The 25,191-nt window shown below is 47.2% G+C and overlaps 2 protein-coding genes and 1 pseudogene across 2 annotated transcripts; 2 read left to right on the top strand and 1 right to left on the bottom strand.

Moving 5' to 3' along the window:
* Window positions 1-293: 293 nt before the first annotated feature.
* LOC109890506 (phospholipid scramblase 2 pseudogene) lies at window positions 294-1,545 on the top strand (annotated as a pseudogene).
* A 971-nt stretch (window positions 1,546-2,516) lies between these two features.
* On the top strand, window positions 2,517-14,675 carry LOC109884156 (serine/threonine-protein kinase SIK2-like). Its single transcript, XM_031817079.1, is given in 13 exon segments — window positions 2,517-2,959; window positions 3,286-3,462; window positions 3,920-4,036; window positions 4,947-5,010; window positions 6,494-6,655; window positions 7,912-8,036; window positions 8,325-8,448; window positions 9,640-9,746; window positions 9,748-9,876; window positions 10,098-10,398; window positions 11,417-11,758; window positions 12,093-12,300; window positions 12,535-14,675. Coding segments are annotated over 12 exon segments (3,057 nt in total). The 5' UTR covers window positions 2,517-2,959; window positions 3,286-3,315; the 3' UTR covers window positions 13,766-14,675.
* A 4,915-nt stretch (window positions 14,676-19,590) lies between these two features.
* On the bottom strand, window positions 19,591-24,508 carry LOC109888237 (alpha-crystallin A chain). The gene is made up of 3 exons (XM_031817078.1): window positions 23,975-24,508; window positions 22,272-22,394; window positions 19,591-20,620 (listed from the first exon to the last, which is right to left on the bottom strand). Exons 1-3 carry the CDS (start codon window positions 24,170-24,172, stop codon window positions 20,408-20,410), a joined length of 534 nt encoding a protein of 177 aa, XP_031672938.1. The 5' UTR covers window positions 24,173-24,508; the 3' UTR covers window positions 19,591-20,407.
* Between the last annotated feature and the right edge of the window lie 683 nt (window positions 24,509-25,191).

Genomic DNA, 25,191 nt, shown 5'->3' with positions numbered 1-25,191 from the left:
AGAAGAGATGTGTTTCCAATACCTTGCTAACGTGTAGAAAATGTATGTGTCAGAGCATGTGAAGCTATAAAGGTGTAACTTGTTTTTGTAGTTATAAAATAAGGAAGAACCTTTTTGATGTCTTGTTTGATCTTATAGAACGTGGAAGTGCATCGTTTCAATGGCCTCCAAAGGACATGGCGACACCGACTCAGGACGGTTACCCCCGGCCCCAGCTTACTCCAAAGAGGTGCCGCCTGGTCACAATGCCGTGTACCCAGCGCCCACCGTGGTGCCACCACCCCAAGCTACCTGACACCTTCAGCCCCACCGGTTCATATGATGATGTCTGCCTCTCTCGGACCACTCAATGCTGTCTACCCATCTCCCACAAATCCTGGATTCCCACCCCCAGGCTACGTGACCCCCTCCGCTCCTCCAATGATGCCTGCCCCTTTCGGACACCCTAATGCTGTCTACCCCGCGCCCACGAACCCCGGAATCCCGCCAGTACCCCCAGGCTACGTGCCCCCTCCGGTCCCTGCGGTGATGCCTGCCCCTTTCGGACACCCTAATGCTGTCTACCCCGCGCCCACGAACCCCGGAATCCCGCCAGTACCCCCAGGCTACGTGCCCCCTCCGGTCCCTGCGATGATGCCTGCCCCTCCACCTGATCTCCGACCCACCGGCTGCCCCCCAGGACTGGAATACCTGATTCATGTCGACCAGCTTCTCGTCCATCAGACTTTTCATCTGGCCGAACTGCTGGGTTGGGAGGTTAGAAATTCCTACAATGTGAAGAACAGCATCGGGCAACAAGTGTTTCTGGCGGAAGAGGAGAACAACTGCTGCACCCTACAGTGCTTTGGCCCCAGCCGACCTTTCACCTTTCACATCCAGGACAACCTGGGGCAGGAGGTGTTGACCCTGACGCGCCCTCTTGCGTGCAGCTACTGCTGCTTCCCCTGCTGCCTGCAAGACCTGGAGGTGCAGAGTCCCCCCGGTATTCCCATAGGGTATGTGGTGCAGGAGTGTCACCCGTTCCTGCCCAAACTCACTGTGCTGAACGAGAGGAGACAGCCTCAGCTGAGGATCAAAGGGCCGCTGTTTTTCTGTAGTTGTTGCAGAGACGTCACATTTGAGGTGAAGACTCTGGATGACTCAATGTTGATAGGGCACATCAGTAAGCAGTGGTCCGGCTTCCTGCGCGAAGTCTACACGGACGCGGATCATTTTGGAATCGTGTTCCCAATGGACCTGGATGTGAAGATGAAGGCTGTGCTGCTGGGAGCCTGCTTCCTGATCGATTTCCTGTATTTTGAGGAAAGGAAAGGAGACAAGAAACATTGAACTTTTACTCTGTGCCGACTACGGAACCCACGGTTCCTTAGTGTATTGTGAAGAACTTTCAGAATCATCACGCATCAAAATTACATTAGACCTACAATAAAGTTGCATGTCAAAATCAACAACTCCAAATCCCTCTCATTGTGTATATCTAACGGTCCTCTCCCCAGTGTTATTCTCCATCTTAAACAACTTCCTACTTCTCAGCATCAACAAAACAACTACAAGGCTACAAGGTCCCGGGGTTCAGTAACAACAAAACGATTCCAAGGCTACATATTTTGGGGTTCAGTAACAACAAAACAACTACAAGGCTCTAAGGTCGCGGGGTTTAGTAACAACAAAACAACTACAAGGCTCTAAGGTCGCGGGGTTTAGTAACAACAAAACAACTACAAGGCTCTAAGGTCACGGGTTTAGTAACAACAAAACAACTCCAAGGCTCTAAGGTCGCGGGGTTTAGTAACAACAAAACAACTACAAGGCTCTAAGGTCGCGGGGTTCAGTAACAACAAAACAACTTGAAGGCTAAATGGTTCGGGGTTCAGTAACAACAAAACGACTACAAACTACAAGGACCCGGGGTTCCATAACAACAAAACAACTACAAAGTTACAAGGTCCCATGGGTTCCGTAACAACAAAACAACTACAAAGTTACAAGGTCCACTGGGTTCAGTATCAACAAAACAACGACAAGGTTACAAGGTCCCATGGGTTCAGTATCAACAAAACAACTACAAAGTTACAAGGTCCCATGGGTTCCGTAACAACAGAAGCAGGGCAAGCTTCATCCTAACAGCCAGCATCCTATTGAATAGTGGGACATAGGACACAATTGACATGACATGGCCAGACAGTAGGCTATACATGTCACAGGGTGTGTTTACTTTGTATTGTATTGCATTATATTATAGTGTATTTCCTTTCTGTCATATATACAGTACAATTCCAATGCAAATGGACAATACAACGTATGTTGCATCATACAAGCTCAATGCAACATTGACATAGCAACTAAATGGTGGCTAGAATCCAACAAAATATCATGCTCCTGAGTGTCGCAAATTGAGTTGAACAATGTTAGCCTTGGCTCATGAGTCATAACCACATTGGTCATCATGACCCACTTAACGGTATGCCTGTTCGTTAAACTGCTTATAGGGAGGAGACTAGTGAGCCTCTAGTCTACTAGAAGCGTTGATGGTCTAATTCAATAAAGAGACGTTGCTGCTCAATGTTATTGTTTAGCGTTACTGTACGCTGAGCGGCTGCTACAGCCTATTCATTGTGCAAACCTCGGGAAGTCCACTTTTGCGTCACCGTGTCCAGCTCCAAGCTACCTTTCCCGCTCCACGAGAAGCGCGCGGGACAGTTGCTCGACAACTCTGATGCAAGCTTGACGTTAATTAAGTGTGTTTTAGTTCATTATGGCAGGAGAAGATTTCCAGCCGAGTTTGAGTTACAGAGGTTGTGTGGATTATTGCATACCAGATTTATCCCCCGTTAACAAAATATGAGGAACAAATCGTCTGTGCGCAGTTAGGGAAGTAGCCTGGATGCGCACACTGTTCTAGAACGGCGGAGGATTCCAACAACATAGGTGGATGTACTGAACTAGATTTTCTGTGAAGGTAAATTACATGATTTTGTTTTGCAAATGAATAATAGGATATGGTCTGTTTTTATTTCAATACTTGTTGGCTAAAGGATATCTGTTTGTTCAACTCTTACGCTGTTACGTAGGCTATAGTCTTTCCTCGCATAAATAGTTACATGGAATTACACTTTTTGGAAGGTGTTGAGATTTATAGCCTAGAACTACTAGATTTAATATCACAATTGTATATTTTTTCTTTCCTACTATATGCAGCCTATATATTGACAAAATATGTTCTCTCAATTGTGTTTACGGGAGTGGCCTAATAACGGTACTCTAATCCTGGGAAATGGACAATAGGTTTATCCAGTCACTGGGTGCCTCTGCACCATGGTGGTTTTATCCGATGGCTCTCCCCTGAGCCAGCCATGCCCCGGGGGGCCGGTTCAGGTCGGTTTCTACGAGATCATCAGGACGCTGGGGAAGGGAAACTTCGCTGTAGTTAAACTGGCTTGTCACAAAGTCACAAAAACCCAGGTGCGTAATTACGCATGCATAATGCATATGAAACATTTATTCCCTACACCATTAATCTCCAATATTCAACTCTACCTCTTCCAGTCATTGTGTTAAGGATAGTTAGCATTGGCTCTCAAAATGACCTCTTACTTCATACTGGACACAGAGACATACAAATGGAATCAACAAGTCCATCTGACTCTGGGGAAGTGGATAAAGGGCCTCTTTGACAAAATCCCAAAGTATCATATCATACTAATTTGAGTGTCCCCGGATTTACATTTACTATATTACGTCTAGTATATGTGACCAGGCTAGAATGGGACCTTGGCAGCGCCTGAAGTGGCACATTATTCCCTGTATATTCACAGTGCACTACTTTTGAACAGGGTCCAGGGCTTTGGTCAAAAGTAGTGCACTGTATAAGGGTTAGGGTGCCATTTTTAAATGAACTATCTGCTTTCTGTACACACAGGTGGCCATTAAAATCATTGATAAAAAGAGACTGGAGCCCTCTGACCTGAAGAAGATCTACAGAGAGGTCGAGGTGATGAAGCTCCTCAACCATCCGCACATTATCAAGCTCTATCAGGTAGCTCCTCAACCATCCGCACATTATCAAGCTCTATCAGGTAGCTCCTCAACCATTCGCACATTATCAAGCTCTATCAAGTAGCTCCTCAACCATCCGCACATTATCAAGCTCTATCAGGTAGCTCCTCAACCATCCGCACATTATCAAGCTCTATCAGGTAGCTCCTCAACCATCCGCACATTATCAAGCTCTATCAGGTAGCTCCTCAACCATCCGCACATTATCAAGCTCTATCAGGTAGCTCCTCAACCATCCGCACATTATCAAGCTCTATCAAGTAGCTCCTCAACCATCCTCACATTATCAAGCTCTATCAAGTAGCTCCTCAACCATCCGCACATTATCAAGCTCTATCAGGTAGCTCCTCAACCATCCGCACATTATCAAGCTCTATCAGGTAGCTCCTCAACCATCCGCACATTATCAAGCTCTATCAGGTAGCTCCTCAACCATCCGCACATTATCAAGCTCTATCAGGTAGAGGATAGAGTTGTGGAACTACTTTCTCTCTCTCTCTCTCTGCCCCCTCTCTCTCATTCTCTACATGGAAGATTTTGAAAGGTCAGGTTGTTTATCTTGTAATAGGGGTTAAGTGTATGTTTCCCAGCCCTCAGCCCAGCCACCCCCAGCTCTATGAGTCACATGGGGATTTTCAGAATGGAAAATGACGACCCCCGTCAACCCACCCCTACTTCCAATATGGTCTCAAAGCAAATATTTCTTAAAACAGAGAATCTTTAACTTGTTTTTTGTAATGGTTTTTAAGGATTCTAATATGGTCCCTGCTGTCATATTCTCGCATTACGCTTTGGGCACACTCTTCCACAGGATTACATGTAATAATGACATGGGAAATGTGTATTTAAGTTGTATTTATCAGTGAGTGTGCCTCTCTTGTGTCTTGCAGGTCATGGAAACTAAGGACATGTTGTACATGGTGATGGAGTATGCCAGGAACGGAGAGATGTTTGGTAAGTGTAAGGTCATCGCTCTAGAGGTGTCCATGATGCTTGGTGCAATCTCTTAGAACAGTGTGTTTGTGTGTGTGCACATGTGTACTTGATCACAAATTATTTACAATGATTCAAACAAACAATCTGAACCAACTAATCAATTACATTCCTCATTATTCACCCTCTATCCCCTCCTCTCCCATCCTTCCACCCTCTATCCCCTCCTCTCCCTACATCCTATCCTCTTTCCCCTCCTCTCCCTACATCCCACCCTCTATCCCCTCCTCTCCCATCCTTCCACCCTCTATCCCCTCCTCTCCCTACATCCCATTCTCTATCCCCTCCTCTCCCTACATCCCATCCTCTATCCCCTCCTCTCCTAACCTTCCATCCTCTATCCCCTCCTCTCCCATCCTCCCACCCTTTATCCTTTCCTCTCCCTACATCCCATCCTCTATCCCCTCCTCTCCCTACATCCCATCCTCTATCCCCTCCTCTCCCATCCTTCCACCCTCTATCCCCTCCTCTCCCTACATCCCATCCTCTATCCCCTCCTCTCCCATCCTTCCACCCTCTATCCCCTCCTCTCCCATCCTTCCACCCTCTATCCCCTCCTCTCCCATCCTTCCACCCTCTATCCCCTCCTCTCCCATCCTCCCATCCTCTATCCCCTCCTCTCCCATCCTTCCATCCTCTATCCCCTCCTCTTCCATCCTTCCACCCTCTATCCCCTCCTCTCCCATCCTTCCACCCTCTATCCCCTCCTCTTCCATCCTCCCATCCTCTATCCCCTCCTCTCCCACCCATCCACCCACCCTCTATCCCCTCCTCTCCCATCCACCCACCCTCTATCCCCTCTCCCACCCTCTATCCCTCCTCTCCCATCCACCCACCCTCTATCCCGTCCTCTCCCATCCACCCACCCTCTACCCCCTCTCCCTATATCCCACCCTCTATCCCCTCCTCTCCCATCCACCCACCCTCTATCCCCTCCTCTCCCTACATCCCATCCTCTATCCCCTCCTCTCCCATCCTTCCACCCTCTATCCCCTCCTCTCCCTATATCCCATCCTCTATCCCCTCCTCTCCCATCCTTCCATCCTCTATCCCCTCCTCTCCCATCCTCCCACCCTTTATCCTTTCCTTTCCTCTCCCTACATCCCATCCTCAATCCCCTCCACTCCCTACATCCCATCCTCTATCCCCTCCTCTCCCATCCTTCCACCCTCTATCCCCTCCTCTCCCTACATCCCACCCTCTATCCCCTCCTCTTCCATCCTCCCATCCTCTATCCCCTCCTCTCCCATCCTTCCACCCTCTATCCCCTCCTCTCCCATCCTCCCACCCTCTATCCCCTCCTCTCCCTACATCCCATCCTCTATCCCCTCCTCTCCCTACATCCCATCCTCTATCCCCTCCTCTCCCTACATCCCATCCTCTATCCCCTCCTCTCCCATCCATCCACCCTCTATCCCCTCTCCCTATATCCCACCCTCTGTAGACTACTTGTTGTCGTCGGGGCGGCTGAGTGAGAGTGAGGCTCGCAGGAAGTTCTGTCAGATCCTGTCAGCGGTGGACTACTGCCACAGCAACCACATCGTCCACAGAGACCTGAAGGCTGAGAACCTTCTGCTGGACTCCAACATGGACATCAAAGTAGCAGGTACAGGCAGAAAGGAGAGGCTCGGAAATCAATCAACCTTGAATCACAGAAAGATTAATATTTAAAAAACAGGCCAAATAGAATTGCTTTAGTTAGTAATTAAGCTACAGTGCATTCGGAAAGTATTCAGACCCCTTGACTTTTTCCACATTTTGTTACATTATAGCCTTATTCTAAAATTGATATAATAGTTTTTACCCTCATCAATCCAAAATGTAAATAAGGTATATCTATTGTTTATTTGTAATAAATTTGCAAAAATGTCTAAAAACCTGTTTTCACTTTGTCATTATGCGGTATTGTGTGTAGATTGATGAGGGGGAAATATATTTGATCAATTGTAGAATAAGGCTGTAACATAACAAAATGTGGAAAAAGTCAAGGGGTCTGAATAATTTCCAAATGCACTGTATATTATATAATATTTTATTAGATTCTATTAAAGGTGGTGGTTTAAAAAATTTAAACAATTGTCGTGTCTTTGGCTATGCTGGATTAAGTGATATGACTTGCTATTCTATAAAATACTTTCTCTGTAATTAATATTACCTGATTGAGCTAATCATGTAAATGTAATTAACTAGAGAGTCGGGGCACCACAAAATAATATTTATAGAGCTGTTATCTTCCGAATAAACTCTTAAAGACCTAGTAATATTTTACATCAATAGCAGTCAATATTAATCCTCACCTTAATTCAGTCTCATCTGAAAGTTGTAAATTCTTGGTTATCTTCACGAACCCTGGCTAACAAGTTGGGATCAGCAATACAAAATTGGGTTTAATTATTTATTTACTAAATACCTAATTAATCACACAGAATTACTCATCTCTATGTTAACCAAGGGGTTTTCAAAAAGTTCACATCAGTAGGGTAGAGAGAGGAAAAAGAGGGGAAGAGGTATTTATGACTGTCATAAACCTACCCCCAGGCCAACGTCATGACACAAGGCCTTACCCCCAGGCCTTGTCATGTGCATATGTGTCCTATGATATGAATGAGAATGTTCCAGAGGATTCACAAGGGCTTTAGGCAGGGCTTTTCAATTCCAGTCCTAGTGGGCCAAAACATCTCTGTTTTTCGCTTCTACCTGGTAGTTAATTGCACTCACCTGGTATCCCAGATCTGAATCAGTCCCTGATTAGAAGGAGAGGATGAAAAACAGAAATATTTTAGCTTTCCAGGATTGAACAGCCCTGGCTTTAGGGATAGTATCCTCTGATATTAATGGACTTTTTCCTCTCCCTCCCTGTAGACTTTGGTTTTGGGAACTTCTTCAGTGAAGGACAATTTCTGTCCACCTGGTGTGGGTCCCCGCCCTACGCCGCTCCAGAGGTGTTTGAGGGGATTGAGTACGAGGGGCCTCCTCTAGACATCTGGGTAAGGGACCAGGAAGGGATGGTTTCTCTCCTATTCTCTTGCTTTGGGTTGATTATTTCTCTTTAACCCATTGGAATTTCATGGGAATGAAAGTGCAGATGAAGGTTGTATGTTTTCAGATCTCAGGATCCCTCTTGTACTGTAATAACCTTATAGGTGGTTATTGTGGTGCAGAGATGATTCATCATGAATTCTATCTATCTTTATCTGGTAGTGACAGTAGTACTAATAGTAGTAGGAAGTAGCAGGACTCTAGTGCTCATCTCGCTCCCCTCTTTTGGTGTTCAGAGTCTGGGCGTGGTGCTGTACGTGTTGGTGTGTGGCGTCCTGCCCTTTGACGGCCCCTCCCTCCCCGCGCTCAGACAGAGGGTCCGGGAGGGCCGCTTCAGAATCCCCTTCTACATGTCCCAAGGTACTGTCCTGCAGGACTGGTGACATAACAGATTCTCACGGCACAAGGCGGAAACCGCACCCTATTCCCTATTTTGTATGCTACTCTGTAGTAGTGCAATACGTTAGTGCTGTGTATAGATTAGAGTAGTGATCGGGGCGAAAATCAATACAGTTACATATCGCAATATTATTTTTGGAAGATATTATATCGATGCTTTGACTCCAAGTATAGATTTAAAAAAAGGTATATATACAGTACAAGTCAAAAGTTTGGACACATCCACTCATTCAAGGATTCTTCTTTATTTTTTACTATTTTCTACACTGTAGAATGTAGTAACCAAAAAAGTGTTAACCAAATCAAAATATATTTTAGATTTTAGATTCTTAAAAGTAGCCACACTTTTCCTTTGTACACTCCTGGCATTCTCTCAACCAGCTTCATGAGGTAGTTACCTGGAATGCATTTCAATTAACAGGTGTGCCTTGTTAATTTGTGGAATTTCTTTCCTTAATGCGTTTGAGCCTATCAGTTGTGTTGTGACAAGGTAGGGGTGGTAAACAGAAGATAGCCCTATTTGGTAAAATACCAAGTCCATGTGTTATTTCATAGTTTTGATGTACAATGTAGAAAATAGTAAAAAATAAGGAAAAACCCCTTGAATTAGTAGGTGTGTCCAACCTTTTGACTAGTACTGTATATATTTTGTTTGTTATTGCTAGGTAGCGTCAGCTAGTGCTAGTTGACTGTACCTGTGCCATAACTCTGGTATTTTTCATCTTGTTCTCCATCTTCTTTATAAATAGTAAGCCAACATGTTTTCAGCGCTTCTATTTCCATGACTGATCAAATATCATATTCTCACGTTCTCGCTTGTCTCTCTGCAGCAGACATATAGTGAGCAATATGTTTGGTACATCACCTCTCAATACATATCGTATGGTGATAATATTGCATTGTGAGGTCCCTGGAAATTCCCAGCCCTTGATAATAGGGTGCCATTTCGGACCCATTCACAGACAACGTTAGATATGATTATAGATGTTATAAATCCATGTTGTGTTACATCAACCAAGCACTGCTGTTGTCACCACCAACACAACTTTTCCTTAGGTCATAGAACACTAAAACCAATCGAACTACAGCGGTGACCTCAGCCGGTTCTGAAACCCTCTTCATTTTGTCCCTTATCTCCCTCCATACCATCAGACTGTGAGAACCTGGTGCGGAGGATGTTAGTAATTGAACCGGCCAAGCGGATCACGGTGGCCCGGATCAAGAAGCACCGCTGGATGAAGTCGGACCCCCCCGGCCACGGCAGCCCCTCCAGAGACGCCCCAGCCGACCCCTGCCCCTGATGCAGAGCCCTGTCTGGGGGAGAATTACAGCGAGCCGGTACTTGGCCTCATGCAGACCCTGGGCATCGACCGGCAGAGGACCATTGAGGTGAGTGTGAGGAATACTAAGAAACTAGTGTGAGTCCTATGTGTAACTCCATATCTGTGTAGCTACATTTTCTACTGTAATTTCAATAGCTCTCTCTCTCTCTCTCTCTCTCTCTCTCTCTCTTCCTCTCTCTCTCTCTCTCTCTCTCTCTCTCTCTCTCTCTCTCTTCCTCTCTCTTTCTCTCTCTCTCTCTCTCTCTCTCTCTCTCTCCCTCTCTATAGTCTCTTCAGAGCAGCAGCTACAACCACTTCTCTGCTATCTACCGTCTCATGCTGGAGAAGGTGAAAGAGCTCCGCTCCCTCAGACTGCCCCAGAGCACCGAAAAGGTGACCCCCAACCCTGACCACGACACTCTGCTACCGACCTGCATTAGTGATCAGGATCACCATGGAAACCAGGGGGAGGAGCCACAGGAAGGGGAGCTGCAAGAGGAGGGAGTTGCAGCAACCCTCTCCTTAGACCCCTCCCACAGACACACTCTGGCCGAGGTCTCTGCCAGCCTCCAGCAGTGCAGCCCATCTTGTGAGTACTGAGACACACACATGCACATGCACACGCACAAATCTGAACTATGTTCATTTAGATACAAACATTTGCATGAGGTACACACACCACTATACACACAGCACTATACACACCACTATACACACACACACCACTATACACACAGCACTATACACACCACTATACACACACACACCACTATAGACACACCACTATACACACACCACTATAGACACACCACTATACACACCATTATACACACCACTATAGACACACCACTATACACACCATTATACACACCACTATAGACACACCACTATACACACACCACTATAGACACACCACTATAGCCACACCACTATACACACCATTATACACACCACTATACACATCACTATACACACCACTATAGACACACCACTACACCCCACTATACACACACCACTATAGACACATCACTATAGACACATCACTATAGACACACCACTATAGACACACCACTATACACACCACTATAGACACACCACTATAGACACACCACTATACACACCACTACACACACCACTAGACACACACCACTATAGACACACCACTACGCACACCACTATACACACCACTATACACACACCACTATATAGACACACCACTATAGACACCACTACGCACACCACTATAGACACACCACTATAGACACACTACGATACACACTACTATAGACACACCACTATAGACACATCACTATACACACACCACTATAGACACACTACGATACACACCACTATAGACACACCACTATAAACACACCGCTATACACACACCACTATACACACACCACTATAGACACACCACTATAAACACCACTATACACACCACTATAGACACATCACTATAAACACCACTATACACACCACTATAGACACACCACTATACACATACCACTATACACACCAATATAGACACACCACTATACATAGCCCACTTTCACATTGTCACAAAGTTACAGGGCTAAATTTCCCTACTCTCTCCTCATCTACAGGTGCTGTGGTAAACTCATCCGACCAAGCTTCCTCAGATAGTTTCTCCTCTTCCTCCTCTTCCTTCTCTGCCAGTCCCAGCCTGTCCAGCCCAATTGAGGACCCCTATATGTTACTTGTCACCACTGTGGATGGCCCTGGGACATATAGCCCCACAGAGTCCCCCCTGGCCCTGTCCTCTACCGTGCCCAGCACTGTTGACGGCCTCTATCAGTTACTGGGCACCACCGGTCATCTGGCCCTGTCGTCCACCCTGCAGCCCCCTCCCCAGGATAGCCTCCCCATACCCAGCTTCCAGGAGGGCCGCCGAGCCTCCGACATGGACACCGGCGCTCTAACACAAGGTATGGACGACCACTTCAAAATTAAAGCACAGATCAAGTATGACAGATGGAAAGAAGAAAACCTTCTTATGTAAACTGTAATTAGCTCCTGTCTTACACATTGGAGACATCTCTTGAGTTTTAATCATCTTTGATGTAGATCAGAAACGACAAAGGTCCTAGAATGGATCCTTGAGGAACTCCACAAGATATTAAGATACCTGTCAGTCTGCACACAAACTGCTCTCTAAAATGAGCATCATTCTGTAACCGTTATTAAAAATGTAGTTGTAGATCTATTCTTGGTGGCTTTCATGAAGGTTTATGATGTCGTGATCTTTGACCTCTGTTCCAGGTCTGAGGGTGTTCCGCCAGAAGTTGAGGGGGGAGGCCAGCGCCAAGGGCCTGCTGGGACTGAACAAGATGAAGAGCCCCGGGGTCCGGCACGGGTGGTCCCCCCCAGCCTCTGGCCCTGCACCCTGCCCCCCTGCCTGGGGGGAGCGAGACCTGTCCCACTGTGTCCCCACCACACCACTGTCAGAGGAGGGCTTCCAGCAGCAGAAGTGAGGCAGACCCTTTTGTTTCTTATCATTGTGACTCAAATTATTATCAAGCCATTTTGATGTGGGTTAAATACATTTGTCAAAAGCTTTTAAACATTTGCTTGATTTGTCTTGGACGTTGCACCTGCAACCGGTTCCATTGTATTTGGAGCAAACTAAATGAAGTGCAGCCCAAGTATTTGAAAATATTAGACACCTGTTGTTCTACTGACTCTTCTCTGTGTCTTCCCCCAGAGTGATCCAGATTCCACTGTGCCAATTCCACCCGACCACACCTCTTCCTCCACGCCACCCCACGTCTAACTCCCCGCCACCACACCTCTTCCTGTCTCCTCCCGTCCCTCCTAACGTTCCCGCTCCTCCTCGTCCTCCCATTGGTCTGTTCTCCACACACACACTGTCACATGACTTCCTCACACCCTCCCTTCAACAGAACCACTCACCACACCCACAACTACACCCACACCCACAACTACACTCACAGCTACACCCACAGCCACAACTACACTCACAACTACACCCACAGACACAACTACACCAGCAACTACACTCACAACTACACCCACACTCACAACTACACCCACAACTACACCCACAGACACAACTACACCCACAACTACACCCACAGCCAACACTATACCCACAGTCACAACTATACCCACAACTACAACCACACTCACAGCTACACTCACAACTACACCCACAGTCACAACTATACCCACAACTACAACCACACTCACAGCTACACCAAAAGACACACCCACAACCACAATCCTACCTATCTCTATGCTCAGAGCAACCGCTAGACTTATCCCCTTCCTCCTCCTCTTCCTCCTTCTCTTCTTCAGCCATGGTGGCGTCGGCTGGCCACCTCTTGGAGACGCACCTCCATATCAGCTCTCCTCGGGTTGAGAACCACACCCCACCCTTCTCTGACGCTCCTCACCTCCCTGTTCAGCCCCAGTTCCCCCACCCGAAACCCCAGTCTCAGCCTAAGCTACTGCACCCCCACCCAGAACCCCTGTCTCAACAACTACACCACCACCCAGACCCCCAGTCTCAACTACTACACCCCCACGTCCACCCCCACAACCACCCAGACCTCAAGACTCAACTATTGCAGCCTCACCCCCACAACCACCCAGACCCCCAGTCTCAGCTACAGCAACCCCACTCCCACCCCCACCCCCACAACTACCCAGACCCCCAGTCTCAGCTACTGCACCCCCACCCCCACAACTACCCAGACCCCCAGTCTCAGCTACTGTACCCCCACAACTACCCAGACACCCAGTCTCAGCCTCAGTTACTGTATTCCCACTCTGACTCCCAGCCTCAGCCAAGGCCCTGGGCCAACCACCGCCTCTATACCCACTCCCAGACCTCCAGGCGGCCCCAGCTCCAGCGCCAGCCACGTCTGCCTCCATGCCCAGTAGGGAGAATGGATCCTGCGTACGGACCGTAGGAAACACCCAGGACTACAGGCCTATTAGCTGTTGGACAGCAACGGTCTCAAGGCTAACATTTGGACTCAGAGAGAGAGACTGGAGAAGTGGAACTGGGCCTCAGACTGATGTCCCCAATGACTCAATGCCACGATGCTCTGTCAACAGTGGACGTTAATAAAGAAGGATGACATCAGTGGGACCTACTTAGGATGGACTGTGAGTCCATTGGTGGAATGAGCTTCCCCTAAAGCTAGGACAGCAGAGTCCCTGCCCATCTTCCGAAAACAACTGAAACTCTACCTCTTCAAACATTGTCTTAAATAAGACATTGCACTTCTCTTTTCCTACTAGTACTGGCTTAGCTGATAACTCCTCTATATTGTGGAAAAATGTACTTACTTCGACTGTGATATGTGATCGTCTCAGTTAGCTATCTTAATATGAATGCACTTTGGATAAAAGTGTCTGCTAAATGACTCTACTTTTTTTATTTTTTTATAATGTAATTCTGATCATGTGCAAACTGTCATGTCTGTTGTTATGTGAACTGAAAATACCAATAATTGACCTACTGTGGAGACAGCAGTCTTTTCCAGGAAGCACAACTCCCAGTATTATCCTATTACAAACTCGGTTAAGTGGTAGTTGTTGTCTCCCTGTCGTCTTCCATAAACTGTCTTTGATTCAGTGCAGTTGGCATGAGGAAGACGACTTAAAATAGGTGTTTTCTCATGCAGTTTGGATTCAGACCTGCCTTGTGCCTTTTGAACAAACAAGAAGACTATTGTATTGAGTGGACCAGACTCTCTGTAATACGTTTTTTGTATTTGTCGAACATTGTAAATTGAGATTTGTATTTGAATACTTTTTGATACGTTGTTGGATCATTTCTTAATAACAAATGAATGAAAAAAGCTATTACTGGTCTTTGCTGTTTATTGCTGTTGCTCTGTATGACTTGTCTGTTTTCAGCTGGCCCACCACCACCAGCCCACCTCCACCTGTCTGGCTCTGCTATGGTTGTCTGTTTTCAGCTGGCCCACCACCACCAGCCCACCTCCACCTGTCTGGCTCTGCTTCTGGTTGTCTGTTTTCAGCTGGCCCACCACCACCAGCCCACCTCCACCTGTCTGGCTCTGCTCTGGTTGTCTGTTTTCAGCTGGCCCACCACCACCAGCCCACCTCCACCTGTCTGGCTCTGCTATGGTTGTCTGTTTTCAGCTGGCCCACCACCACCAGCCCACCTCCACCTGTCTGGCTCTGCTTTGGTTGTCTGTTTTCAGCTGGCCCACCACCACCAGCCCACCTCCACCTGTCTGGCTCTGCTATGGTTGTCTGTTTTCAGCTGGCCCACCACCACCAGTCCACCTCCACCTGTCTGGCTCTGCTTTGGTTGTCTGTTTTCAGCTGGCCCACCACCACCAGCCCACCTCCACCTGTCTGGCTCTGCTATGGTTGTCTGTTTTCAGCTGGCCCACCACCACCAGCCCACCTCCACCTGTCTGGCTCTGCTATGGTTGTCTGTTTTCAGCTGGCCCACCACCACCAGCCCACCTCCACCTGTCTGGCTCTGCTTTGGTTGTCTGTTTTCAGCTGGCCCACCACCACCAGCCCACCTCCACCTGTCTGGCTCTGCTTTGGTTGTCTGTTTTCAGCTGGCCCACCACCACTAGCCCACCTCCACCAGTCTGGCTCCGCTTTGGTTGTCTGTTTTCAGCTGGCCCACCACCACCAGCCCACCTCCACCTGTCTGGCTATGCTTCTGGTTGTCTTTTTTCAGCTGGCCCACCACCACCAGCCCACCTCCACCTGTCTGGCTCTGCTTCTGGTTGTCTGTTTTCAGCTGGCCCACCACCACCAGCCCACCTCCACCTGTCTGGCTCTGCTCTGGTTGTCTGTTTTCAGCCGGCCCACCACCACCAGCCCACCTCCACCTGTCTGGCTCTGCTATGGTTGTCTGTTTTCAGCTGGCCCACCACCACCAGCCCACCTCCACCTGTCTGGCTCTGCTTTGGTTGTCTGTTTTCAGCTGGCCCACCACCACCAGCCCACCTCCACCTGTCTGGCTCTGCTATGGTTGTCTGTTTTCAGCTGGCCCACCACCACCAGTCCACCTCCACCTGTCTGGCTCTGCTTTGGTTGTCTGTTTTCAGCTGGCCCACCACCACCAGCCCACCTCCACCTGTCTGGCTCTGCTTTGGTTGTCTGTTTTCAGCTGGCCCACCACCACTAGCCCACCTCCACCTGTCTGGCTCTGCTTTGGTTGTCTGTTTTCAGCTGGCCCACCACCACTAGCCCACCTCCACCTGTCTGGCTCTGCTTTGGTTGTCTGTTTTCAGCTGGCCCACCACCACCAGCCCACCTCCACCTGTCTGGCTCTGCTTTGGTTGTCTGTTTTCAGCTGGCCCACCACCACCACCAGCCCACCTCCACCTGTCTGGCTCTGCTTTGGTTGTCTGTTTTCAGCTGGCCCACCACCACCAGCCCACCTCCACCTGTCTGGCTCTGCTTTGGTTGTCTGTTTTTAGCTGGCCCACCACCACCAGCCCACCTCCACCTGTCTGGCTCTGCTTTGGTTGTCTGTTTTCAGCTGGCCCACCACCACTAGCCCACCTCCACCTGTCTGGCTCTGCTTTGGTTGTCTGTTTTCAGCTGGCCCACCACCACCACCAGCCCACCTCCACCTGTCTGGCTCTGCTTTGGTTGTCTGTTTTCAGCTGGCCCACCACCACCAGCCCACCTCCACCTGTCTGGCTCTGCTTTGGTTCCAGTCAGGGGGTTGGTATTGCCTCCCTCACTGCCTGTAGTTTGTTATTATTGTAATGATTGAGCCTTGCTCTGGCAGAGAGCTCCCCTGAAGAAGCAGAGCCTAACGCCTAGCCCTAATGACCTAATGCAGGTAGGCTGGTGGGCAGGAGCGTTGGGCCAGTAACCGAAAGGTTGCTGGATCGAATCCCCGAGCTGACCTGACAAGATAAAAATCTATCATACTGCCTTGGTTGCTGGATCAAATCCCCGAGCTGACAAAGTGAAAATTAGTCATTCTGCCCCTGAGCAAGGCAATTAAGCCACTGTTCCCCGGGCGCGATGACGTGGATGTTGATTAAGGCCCTCGCACCTCTCTGATTCAGAGGGGTTGGGTTAAATGCGGAAGACACATTTCAGTTGAATGCATTCAGTTGTATAACTGACTAGGTATCCCCCTTTCCTATTGTCATTTATTTGGTTATTTAATGGTTAAACGAATATGTGGTGTTTCCTGTCTGTTTCCTGTCACTTTCTTTTGGTATTTGGTATTTTATTAGGATCCCCATTATCTGTTGCAAAAGCAGCAGCTACTCTTCCTGGGGTCCACACAAAACATGAAACATGACAATATATAGAACATTAATAGACACGAACAGAATGATATAAAATTGTTTTTTTAAAGGCACACGTAGCCTACATACCAATACATACACACAAACTATCTAGCTCCAATAGGGGAGAGGTGTTGTGCCGTGAGGTGTTGCTTTACCTGTTTTTTGAAACCAGGTTTGCTGTTTATTTGAGCAATATGAGATGGAAGGAAGTTCCATGCAATAATGATTCTATATAATATTGTACATTTTGTTGAGTTTGTTCTGGATTTGGGAACTGTGAAAAGACCCCTGGTGGCATGTCTGGTGGGGTAAGTGTGTGTCAGAGCTGTGTGTAAATTGACAATGCAAATAATTTGGGATTTTCAACACAATGTTTCTTCTAAAAAGAAGAAGTGATGCAGTCAGTCTCTCCTCAAATCTTAGCCAAGAGAGACTGGCATGCATTTATATATTATATTTACATCAACCCTCTGATTACAATGAAGAGTAAGACATGTCGCTCTGTTCTGGGCCAGATGCAGTTTAACTAGGTCTTTCCTTGCAGCACTTGATCATATGACTGGACAATAATCAAGATAAGATAAAACTAGAGCCTGCAGAACTTGCTTTGTGGAGTGTGGTGTCAAAAAAGCAGAGCCTCTCTTTATTACGGACAGACACCTCCCCATCTTTACAACCATTGAATCTATATTTTGACCATGACAGTTTACAATCTAAAGTAACGGCAAGTAATTTAATCTCCTCAACATGTTCAACAGCCCCACCATTCATTACCAGATTCAGCGGAGGTCTAGAATTTAGGGAATGATTTGTACCAAATACAATGCTCTTAGTTTTAGAGATGTGCAGGACCAGTTAATTACTGGCCACCCATTCCAAAATAGACTGCAACTCTTTGTTAAGGGTTTCAGTGACTTCATTAGCTGTGGTTGCTGATGCATATATGGTTGAGTCATCAGCATACATCGACACACATGCTTTGCTTAATGCCAGTGGCAGGTCATTGGTAAAAATAGAAAAGAGTAGAGGGCCTAGAGAGCTGCCCTGCGGTACACCACACTTTACATGTTTGACATTAGAGAAGCTTCCATTAAAGAAAATCCTTTGACTTCTATTAGATAGATAGCTCTGAATCCACAATACGGCAGAGGTTGAAAACAGATTATGGTCAATAATATCAAAGGCTGCACTGCCATCTAACATTACAGCTCCCACAATCTTCTTATTATCAATTTAAGACTGTTCATTTGTTTACAGAGAAATAGCATTGTATTTGGTCAAACACAATTCTTTCCAACCGTTTGCTAAGAGTTGGCAGACAGCTGATAGGTCTGCTGTTAGAACCAGTAAAACTGCTTCACCACTCTTGGGTAGCGGAATGACTTTGGTTTCCCTCCAGGCCTGAGGACAAAGACTTTCCTCTAGGCTCAGATTAAAGATATGACAGATAGGAGTGGTTTAGAGTCAGCTACCTTCCTCAGTAGATTCTTTATATCATTGATCTTGGCTTCATAATACAGTTTCTTCTTTTTATTGAGTTTATTCACATCATTTCTCAATTTGCAGTAAGTCGGCCAGTCAGATGTGCAGTAAGTCAGCCAGTCAGATGTGCAGTAAGTCAGCCAGTCAGATGTGCAGTAAGTCAGCCAGTCAGATGTGCAGTAAGTCAGCCAGTCAGATGTGCAGTAAGTCAGCCAGTCAGATGTGCAGTAAGTCAGCCAGTCAGATGTGCAGCCAGACTTATTAGCCACTCCTTTTGCCCCCATCTCTTTCAACCATACAGTTTTTAAATTTCTCATCAATCCATGGAGCCTTAACAGTTCTAACAGTCAGTACATCATTTTATTTAGGAATGTAGTAAAGTAGAAGTTGTAAAATATAAATAGTAAAGTAGAGTACAGATACCCCCAAAAAACGACTTAAGTAGTACTTTACACCACTGGCACTACTGACCCTGGCTCTGCTATTTCTTTTCCTCTCACTCCCTTATCTTTATCTCTGTCTCTCTTTCTCACTGTCTTCGTTTTTCTGTCCCAGTCTCTCTCTGTCCCAGTCTCTTTCTCACATTCTCTCTCTGTCTCATTCTCTGTCCCAGTCTCTCTCTGTCTCATTCTCTCTGTCCCAGTCTCTCTCTTTCCCAGTCTCTCTCTCACATTGTCTCTCTGTCTCATTCTCTCTCTCTCTCTCTCTCTGTCTCAGTCTCTCTCTGTCTCATTCTCTCTGTCTCAGTCTCTCTGTCTCACTGTCTCTCTCTCTCTGTCTTACTCTTTTGCTCTCGTGCCACTTATTTCATACTTATTTAGTTGACTGATTAAGAAGAGGATAAGATTAATCACAGCTCTTAGAGAGTAAACACTCTCACCTCTATTACAATGAATATGTGGTCTAGTTTTGCTCAGTAGCTTTGCGGTTGACCTGCGCAACGGATACGTTCACATCCAATGAATACTTGATGAAACAGAGAAGGTACAGACAAGGGGTTGCTTCTTGGTTAATATTACAGTTTTATTGTTTCTACTTCTCAGGTAGTGAGCAGATATCAGCTGAACAGGGCTAACGCTACAGGACAGGAAATACTCAAAGGACAAGAGAGAATGGTTTGGAAAAAGTCACGACACAGGAATGGAAAAAAGCCAGGTGGTGGTATAAGCCCAATGATGGAAGCCCTTTTCAGTACTACAGCAGTCCTATAGGACCAGACAATGGTACGTACTTAACCCTAACTCCCCCCTATCCTCCCTCCCTCCCTCTCTTTCTCTTAGAAAGAGTTGCTCAGTAAAGCCCTTCAGTACAGCCAGGAGAAAGACGGCAGCTTCCTCACTGGGTGAAATATTACCCACGGTACCCCTGGGGTGACCGATTTGTTGTTTGTTTACACAAGAAGTAGAAAGCCAGGGTTAAGTCATGTGACCCTCTCTTAAATCCTTTTGTTTTGTTGTCCCGCCCAAGCCCCAACCATCCCTCTCTTTATCCATCCTCATGGGTCATGAGTCATAATCAGAGGCAGAATATTAACACTGCCATAATAGTCTAGCATAGTCTAAAAAATGAGAAAATATTAGACTAGAAATACACTGATATCTTCTAAGTGTGGAGTCAGGGAGAGAGGGATTGGGGTAGGGTGGTGAGGGGAGGGGCGAGGGGGTGGGGAGACTTTGGGGGTAAAGGAATGTGTTGTTCAGCCCCCCGCACCCTGCCCCAGCCACACGGCTGTTTTATTTGGAAGAGAAGCCCCCCCCTGCATGCCCCCTTCCGCCCTTCGACACCCCCCGCATCCCCAGTGCCACCCACGTCTTCTTAAGAGGAGGGGGAGGCGTTAGTCTTGTCGTCGCGGGTGACGGGGATGCTGCGGTCGCCACGGCCGAGGTCGCCACCGCCACCGCTGACCTTTGGGCCACAAAGGGTCAGGAGGCCGTCGGTGGACAGTGTGCAGGAGATAGCCGATTGGTCCACGCTGGAGGGGAGGCGGTAGCGGCGGTGGAACTCACGTGAGATGTAACCGTGGTCGTCCTGGAGACAAGAGAGAGACAAATGAGGATGAGAGTAACGATGTAGGGTCCACGTTCAACACTTTAGATGGAAAATGCTGAATGTTTTTTATGGTGCTTTTAAAATCATTATCCCTTCACACTGGCAGATACAGGCCTAAACATATGAATTCAGCACTCTAAGAAAAAAACATGTGCGGCTGCTGGGAATGACGCAGAAAGGACGTAAGAGAAAGCAAAACGTTCCTTAGTTACAACGGCTCCCCCACTCAGCCTGTCCCTGGAGGCCACTAACATCCAGAATGAAAATAAATGACGAGAGAGAGGGAGAGAGAGAGAGAGAAGAGAGAGGGAGAGAGAGAGAGAGAAGAGAGAGGGAGAGAGAGAGACAGAGAGAGAAGAGAGAGGGAGAGACAGAGAGAGAAGAGAGAGAGAGAGAGAGAGAAGAGAGAGAGAGAGAGAGAAGAGAGAGGGAGAGAGAGAGAAGAAAGAGAGAAAAGAGAGAGATAAGTAGCATATTGTAATCTAATTTAATGACTGTTAACTCTTACAAAGGAAAACTCAGAACATTGTGGGTCACGTTCACCTCTATGACTAAAACATACATCACATTGGTTCTGTGTCACCGTGTGGCCCCAGAAAATGAAATGACCCCAAACAATGTGTCCCATTGTTTATGTAGGAATCCCTATCATTGGAGATGTTTTTCCCAGCAAAGTGTGTCCGTGTGTATAGGTTCATCTGAGGACACGTAACTGCTTGGTTGTTGGACTTCATCCTGGCTGAACATGGGCCTAGAAAAGGGTTGAATTGAATTCGTATGAGGGGTAATGCGCGTAAGCCGACCAATTCCCAGAGTAAACAAAACAAGGCTGTGGGTGGGTGGGTGGGTGGGTGGGTGGGTGGGTGGGTGGGTGAGTGGGTGGGTGAGTGGGTGGGTGGGTGGGTGGGTGGGTGTGTGTGTGTGGGTGGGTGTGTGGGTGGGTGGGTGTGCTCGGCACACATTAATTAGGTTGAGAAATTCTCCTCTGACTCAAAATGTTGAATCTAATAACACATCTTGTTAGCATCTCTTTGAGGACGTGGCTGGTTAATGCTGGTTGTTGTAGCAGTGGCTCTGTCTAGGTAGTTGGAAGGAGCAACCTGCCTAAGGATGAATGCACTGACCTGGAAAGCACAGTGATGACAGTATCTGGTGCGCTTGTTGCTTCAACTACTGCCACAGGGTGTTTCCATGTGACAGGCGTGCAGGCACTCACACTATACATGTACAGTATAGACAGTATGTCACAGGAGGTTGGTAATTGGGGAGGATGGGTTTGTGGTAATGACAGGAGTGGAATCAGTGGAATGGTATCAAATACATCAAACACATGGTTTCCAGGTGTTGATTCCATTCTATTCGTTTCGTTCCAGCCATTATTATGATCCGTCCTCCCGTCAGCAGCCCCCACTGATATATATGTGCACATGTGAGAAACCAGGCGTTGGTGTTCCAAGCCATAGTAGAGGGATTGTGTTTGAACTCAGGAGTGGGTGTACTACCACAAGTCACAGTGGTAGTTATGAGCTAGCTCAGCCTGTCCGTCCAGAGAGATTAGGGTGTGTGCTGCTTAGATGGGATGGAATCTTAACCCATCCAACCAGGGGTCACCGATGGTGGGAGGTCTCACCTGTCTCTCTCCATGCTTTCCCTGGATCTCCACATAGTCATCAGTCACTTTTACGTTGAGTTCATCAGGAGAGAAGTGCTTCACATCCATGAAGACTGAGAACTTGTCCCTGTCGGACCTCACCTGGAGAGATAGAGGGAAAGGGGTTAAAGGTCAAAGGTCACGGGTGGCAGGAACCTGGTAACCACAGTGATGCTCATGTATTTTTCCCCATATCAGTTCAGTTCTATATGTTGTCATGGAGTCATATCTCAGAGAGGTATGAAGAAGAGGATCCATTTCTGAAGTGAGTATAGATGCTGCAAAACAAAATGTGTGTCACTAGTCACCACAACACTAGATGTTGTTTGGACATCGAAATTCTGATATCCTGGCATATAACCCAAGTTGAAATGCAGTTTGAGCTAGTAATGGAATGAGTCAGTATATTATGGGCAGGACAGAGCATGGTTTAGACTTGGTTTAGACTAGATAACACTGCAGCAGTCTCTGAGCTCTTCCCTGCTGAGAATCACTCAACATTAGTGCATTCCATTGGCCGCTCATTTTCAACATACTTGCAATAGTCTTGCAAACTGCAACATGCACTTCTTATCGTTGTTTACAGCTCCAGTAGTATTGGTATGTGACCTCTCTGTTCTCTGTACTCTCTTATGACAATCAGCAACATCTACTACAGCTGTATAGGATAGCAGGATGTCGTAGCCATTCAATAACATATCTGGCTAGTGCTACTACTGTCATAGCCATTCAATAACAGATATGGCTAGCGCTACTGCTGTCATAGCCATTCAATAACAGATATGGCTAGTGCTACTGCTGTCATAGCCATTCAATAACAGATCTGGCTAGCGCTACTGCTGTCATAGCCATTCAATAACAGATATGGCTAGTGCTACTGCTGTCATAGCCATTCAATAACAGATCTGGCTAGCGCTACTGCTGTCATAGCCATTCAATAACAGATCTGGCTAGCGCTACTGCTGTCATAGCCATTCAATAACAGATCTGGCTAGCGCTACTGCTGTCATAGCCATTCAATAACAGATCTGGCTAGCGCTACTGCTGTCATAGCCATTCAATAACAGATCTGGCTAGCGCTACTGCTGTCATAGCCATTCAATAACAGATCTGGCTAGCGCTACATTAGGGCCAATTACAGTACGAGTCAAATCTGTCCAATCTCAGTCCATTTTGCGAATCGTCTTTTTTATAGGAAAACAGCATACTGTTCAACCAATGACACTGTAGAGGATGTAACCAATGCATCATGGCCCTAATAACTCGGTTTCAATTGATTAATTTTACCCTTATTTTACCAGGTCTGTTGACTGAGACCACATTCTCATTTACAGCAACGACCTGGGGATGATTTGATTCCCCCAAGGACACACAAGCTCTCTCTGTTAGCTAGGACAATATCTTCTGTCTATGAAGTATTACATCTTTCCCCATCAAACACTGACAACCAAGTCTGCTTTCTATCCATAAAGATAGACAACAAGAAACATGCAAACCATACATTTGGGTAGTTTGAACTAAACTAAAGGGACTACAGATTTAGAATGATGGTGAATGAATAGGTCTTAGTGGATCCTATTCTTCCCCAGAGGACGGAGCAGCTTAGCCTGGTAAACCAGACGTAACACTTCCAATGCTGAGCACAGTGATCAATCAGTCAGGTTGAACAGGTTAGTTGTTACCTCAGACATGCCAGAGTTGGTGGAGTCCAGGAAGTTGCGGAACAGCGACTGTCTGTAGTAGGGGCTGATGGTGGAGGCAGCGTAGGGGAACAGGTCATAGTCGAACATGCCCTCCCCGAAAAACTGGTCAAAGAGACGAGCGGGATACATGGAGCCCATGGCACGTCTGAACCAGGGGTGCTGGATGGCAATATCCATACTAGCGTAGGTTAGGTTTTAGCTCGACGGGCCCAAACTCAATACAGACGGTTTCCTGCTGCTCTGCTTTAGCTCGGCTCGCTAGTGCCTGTGTTCTGTTAGGAGTAGAGAGAGAGAGGCGTGAGGGTGGACTAGAGGTAGTAGTAGCAGTAGTAGTAGAGAGGAGTAGGGGTCCCAAGTGGTGCATGTCCTCTTCTCTGCAGCCGCCCCCTCTTTATATACCTGTGGGGCAGAAAAGAGGGGCTTTAGTGCGGATCTCTGTGGAATGGCATTATCTCATGGTGGGACGGGCTCAGTCAGCAGAATCGGTGGGTGGAGTGCCCGCTGGCCCGTCCAGCTACAGCCTGGCCCTCGTAACGTGGCGGGACCTGTGCCAGCGCCAACCGGACGACAAGGTTCTGACAAAACAAGCCGAGGCTTGGCCTGTGGAGAGGGTGAGGAAAAGGGGGAGACTGAGAGAGAATCAGGAGGTCAGGGGTGAAAAGAAATGGGTTGGTGGCACCTTAATATGGGAGGACTGGCTCATAGTAATCGCTGGAAAGAATAAATAGAATGGTATTGAACAAATCAAAAACATGGTTTATCAGGAGCCGTCCTCCCCTCAGCAGTCTCCTGTGGTTGGTGGGGTTTCTGACACTGGATACGGGGGATGGGAATTAAACCTGTCTGGGTGTGGAGCACCGACATGCTCATTCTCTCTCTCTGTCTTTCACACACACACACATACACACACACACATACACACACATATACACACACACACGCATACACGCACGCACACACACACACATATACACACACATACGCACGCACACACACACACACACATATACGCACGCACGCACACGCACACACACATACGCACGCACGCACACACACAAATACACACATGCACGCACACACACGCACACACACACGCACACACACGCACACACACGCACACACACACACACACATACACACGCACACACACACATACACACACATACACTATTGTTCTGGTACTTTGTTGGGATGAA

Source organism: Oncorhynchus kisutch, unplaced genomic scaffold (assembly GCF_002021735.2).
Source record: "Oncorhynchus kisutch isolate 150728-3 unplaced genomic scaffold, Okis_V2 scaffold930, whole genome shotgun sequence".
NCBI classification, from domain to species: domain Eukaryota; kingdom Metazoa; phylum Chordata; class Actinopteri; order Salmoniformes; family Salmonidae; genus Oncorhynchus; species Oncorhynchus kisutch.
This window is presented reverse-complemented; position numbering and strand designations above follow the sequence as displayed.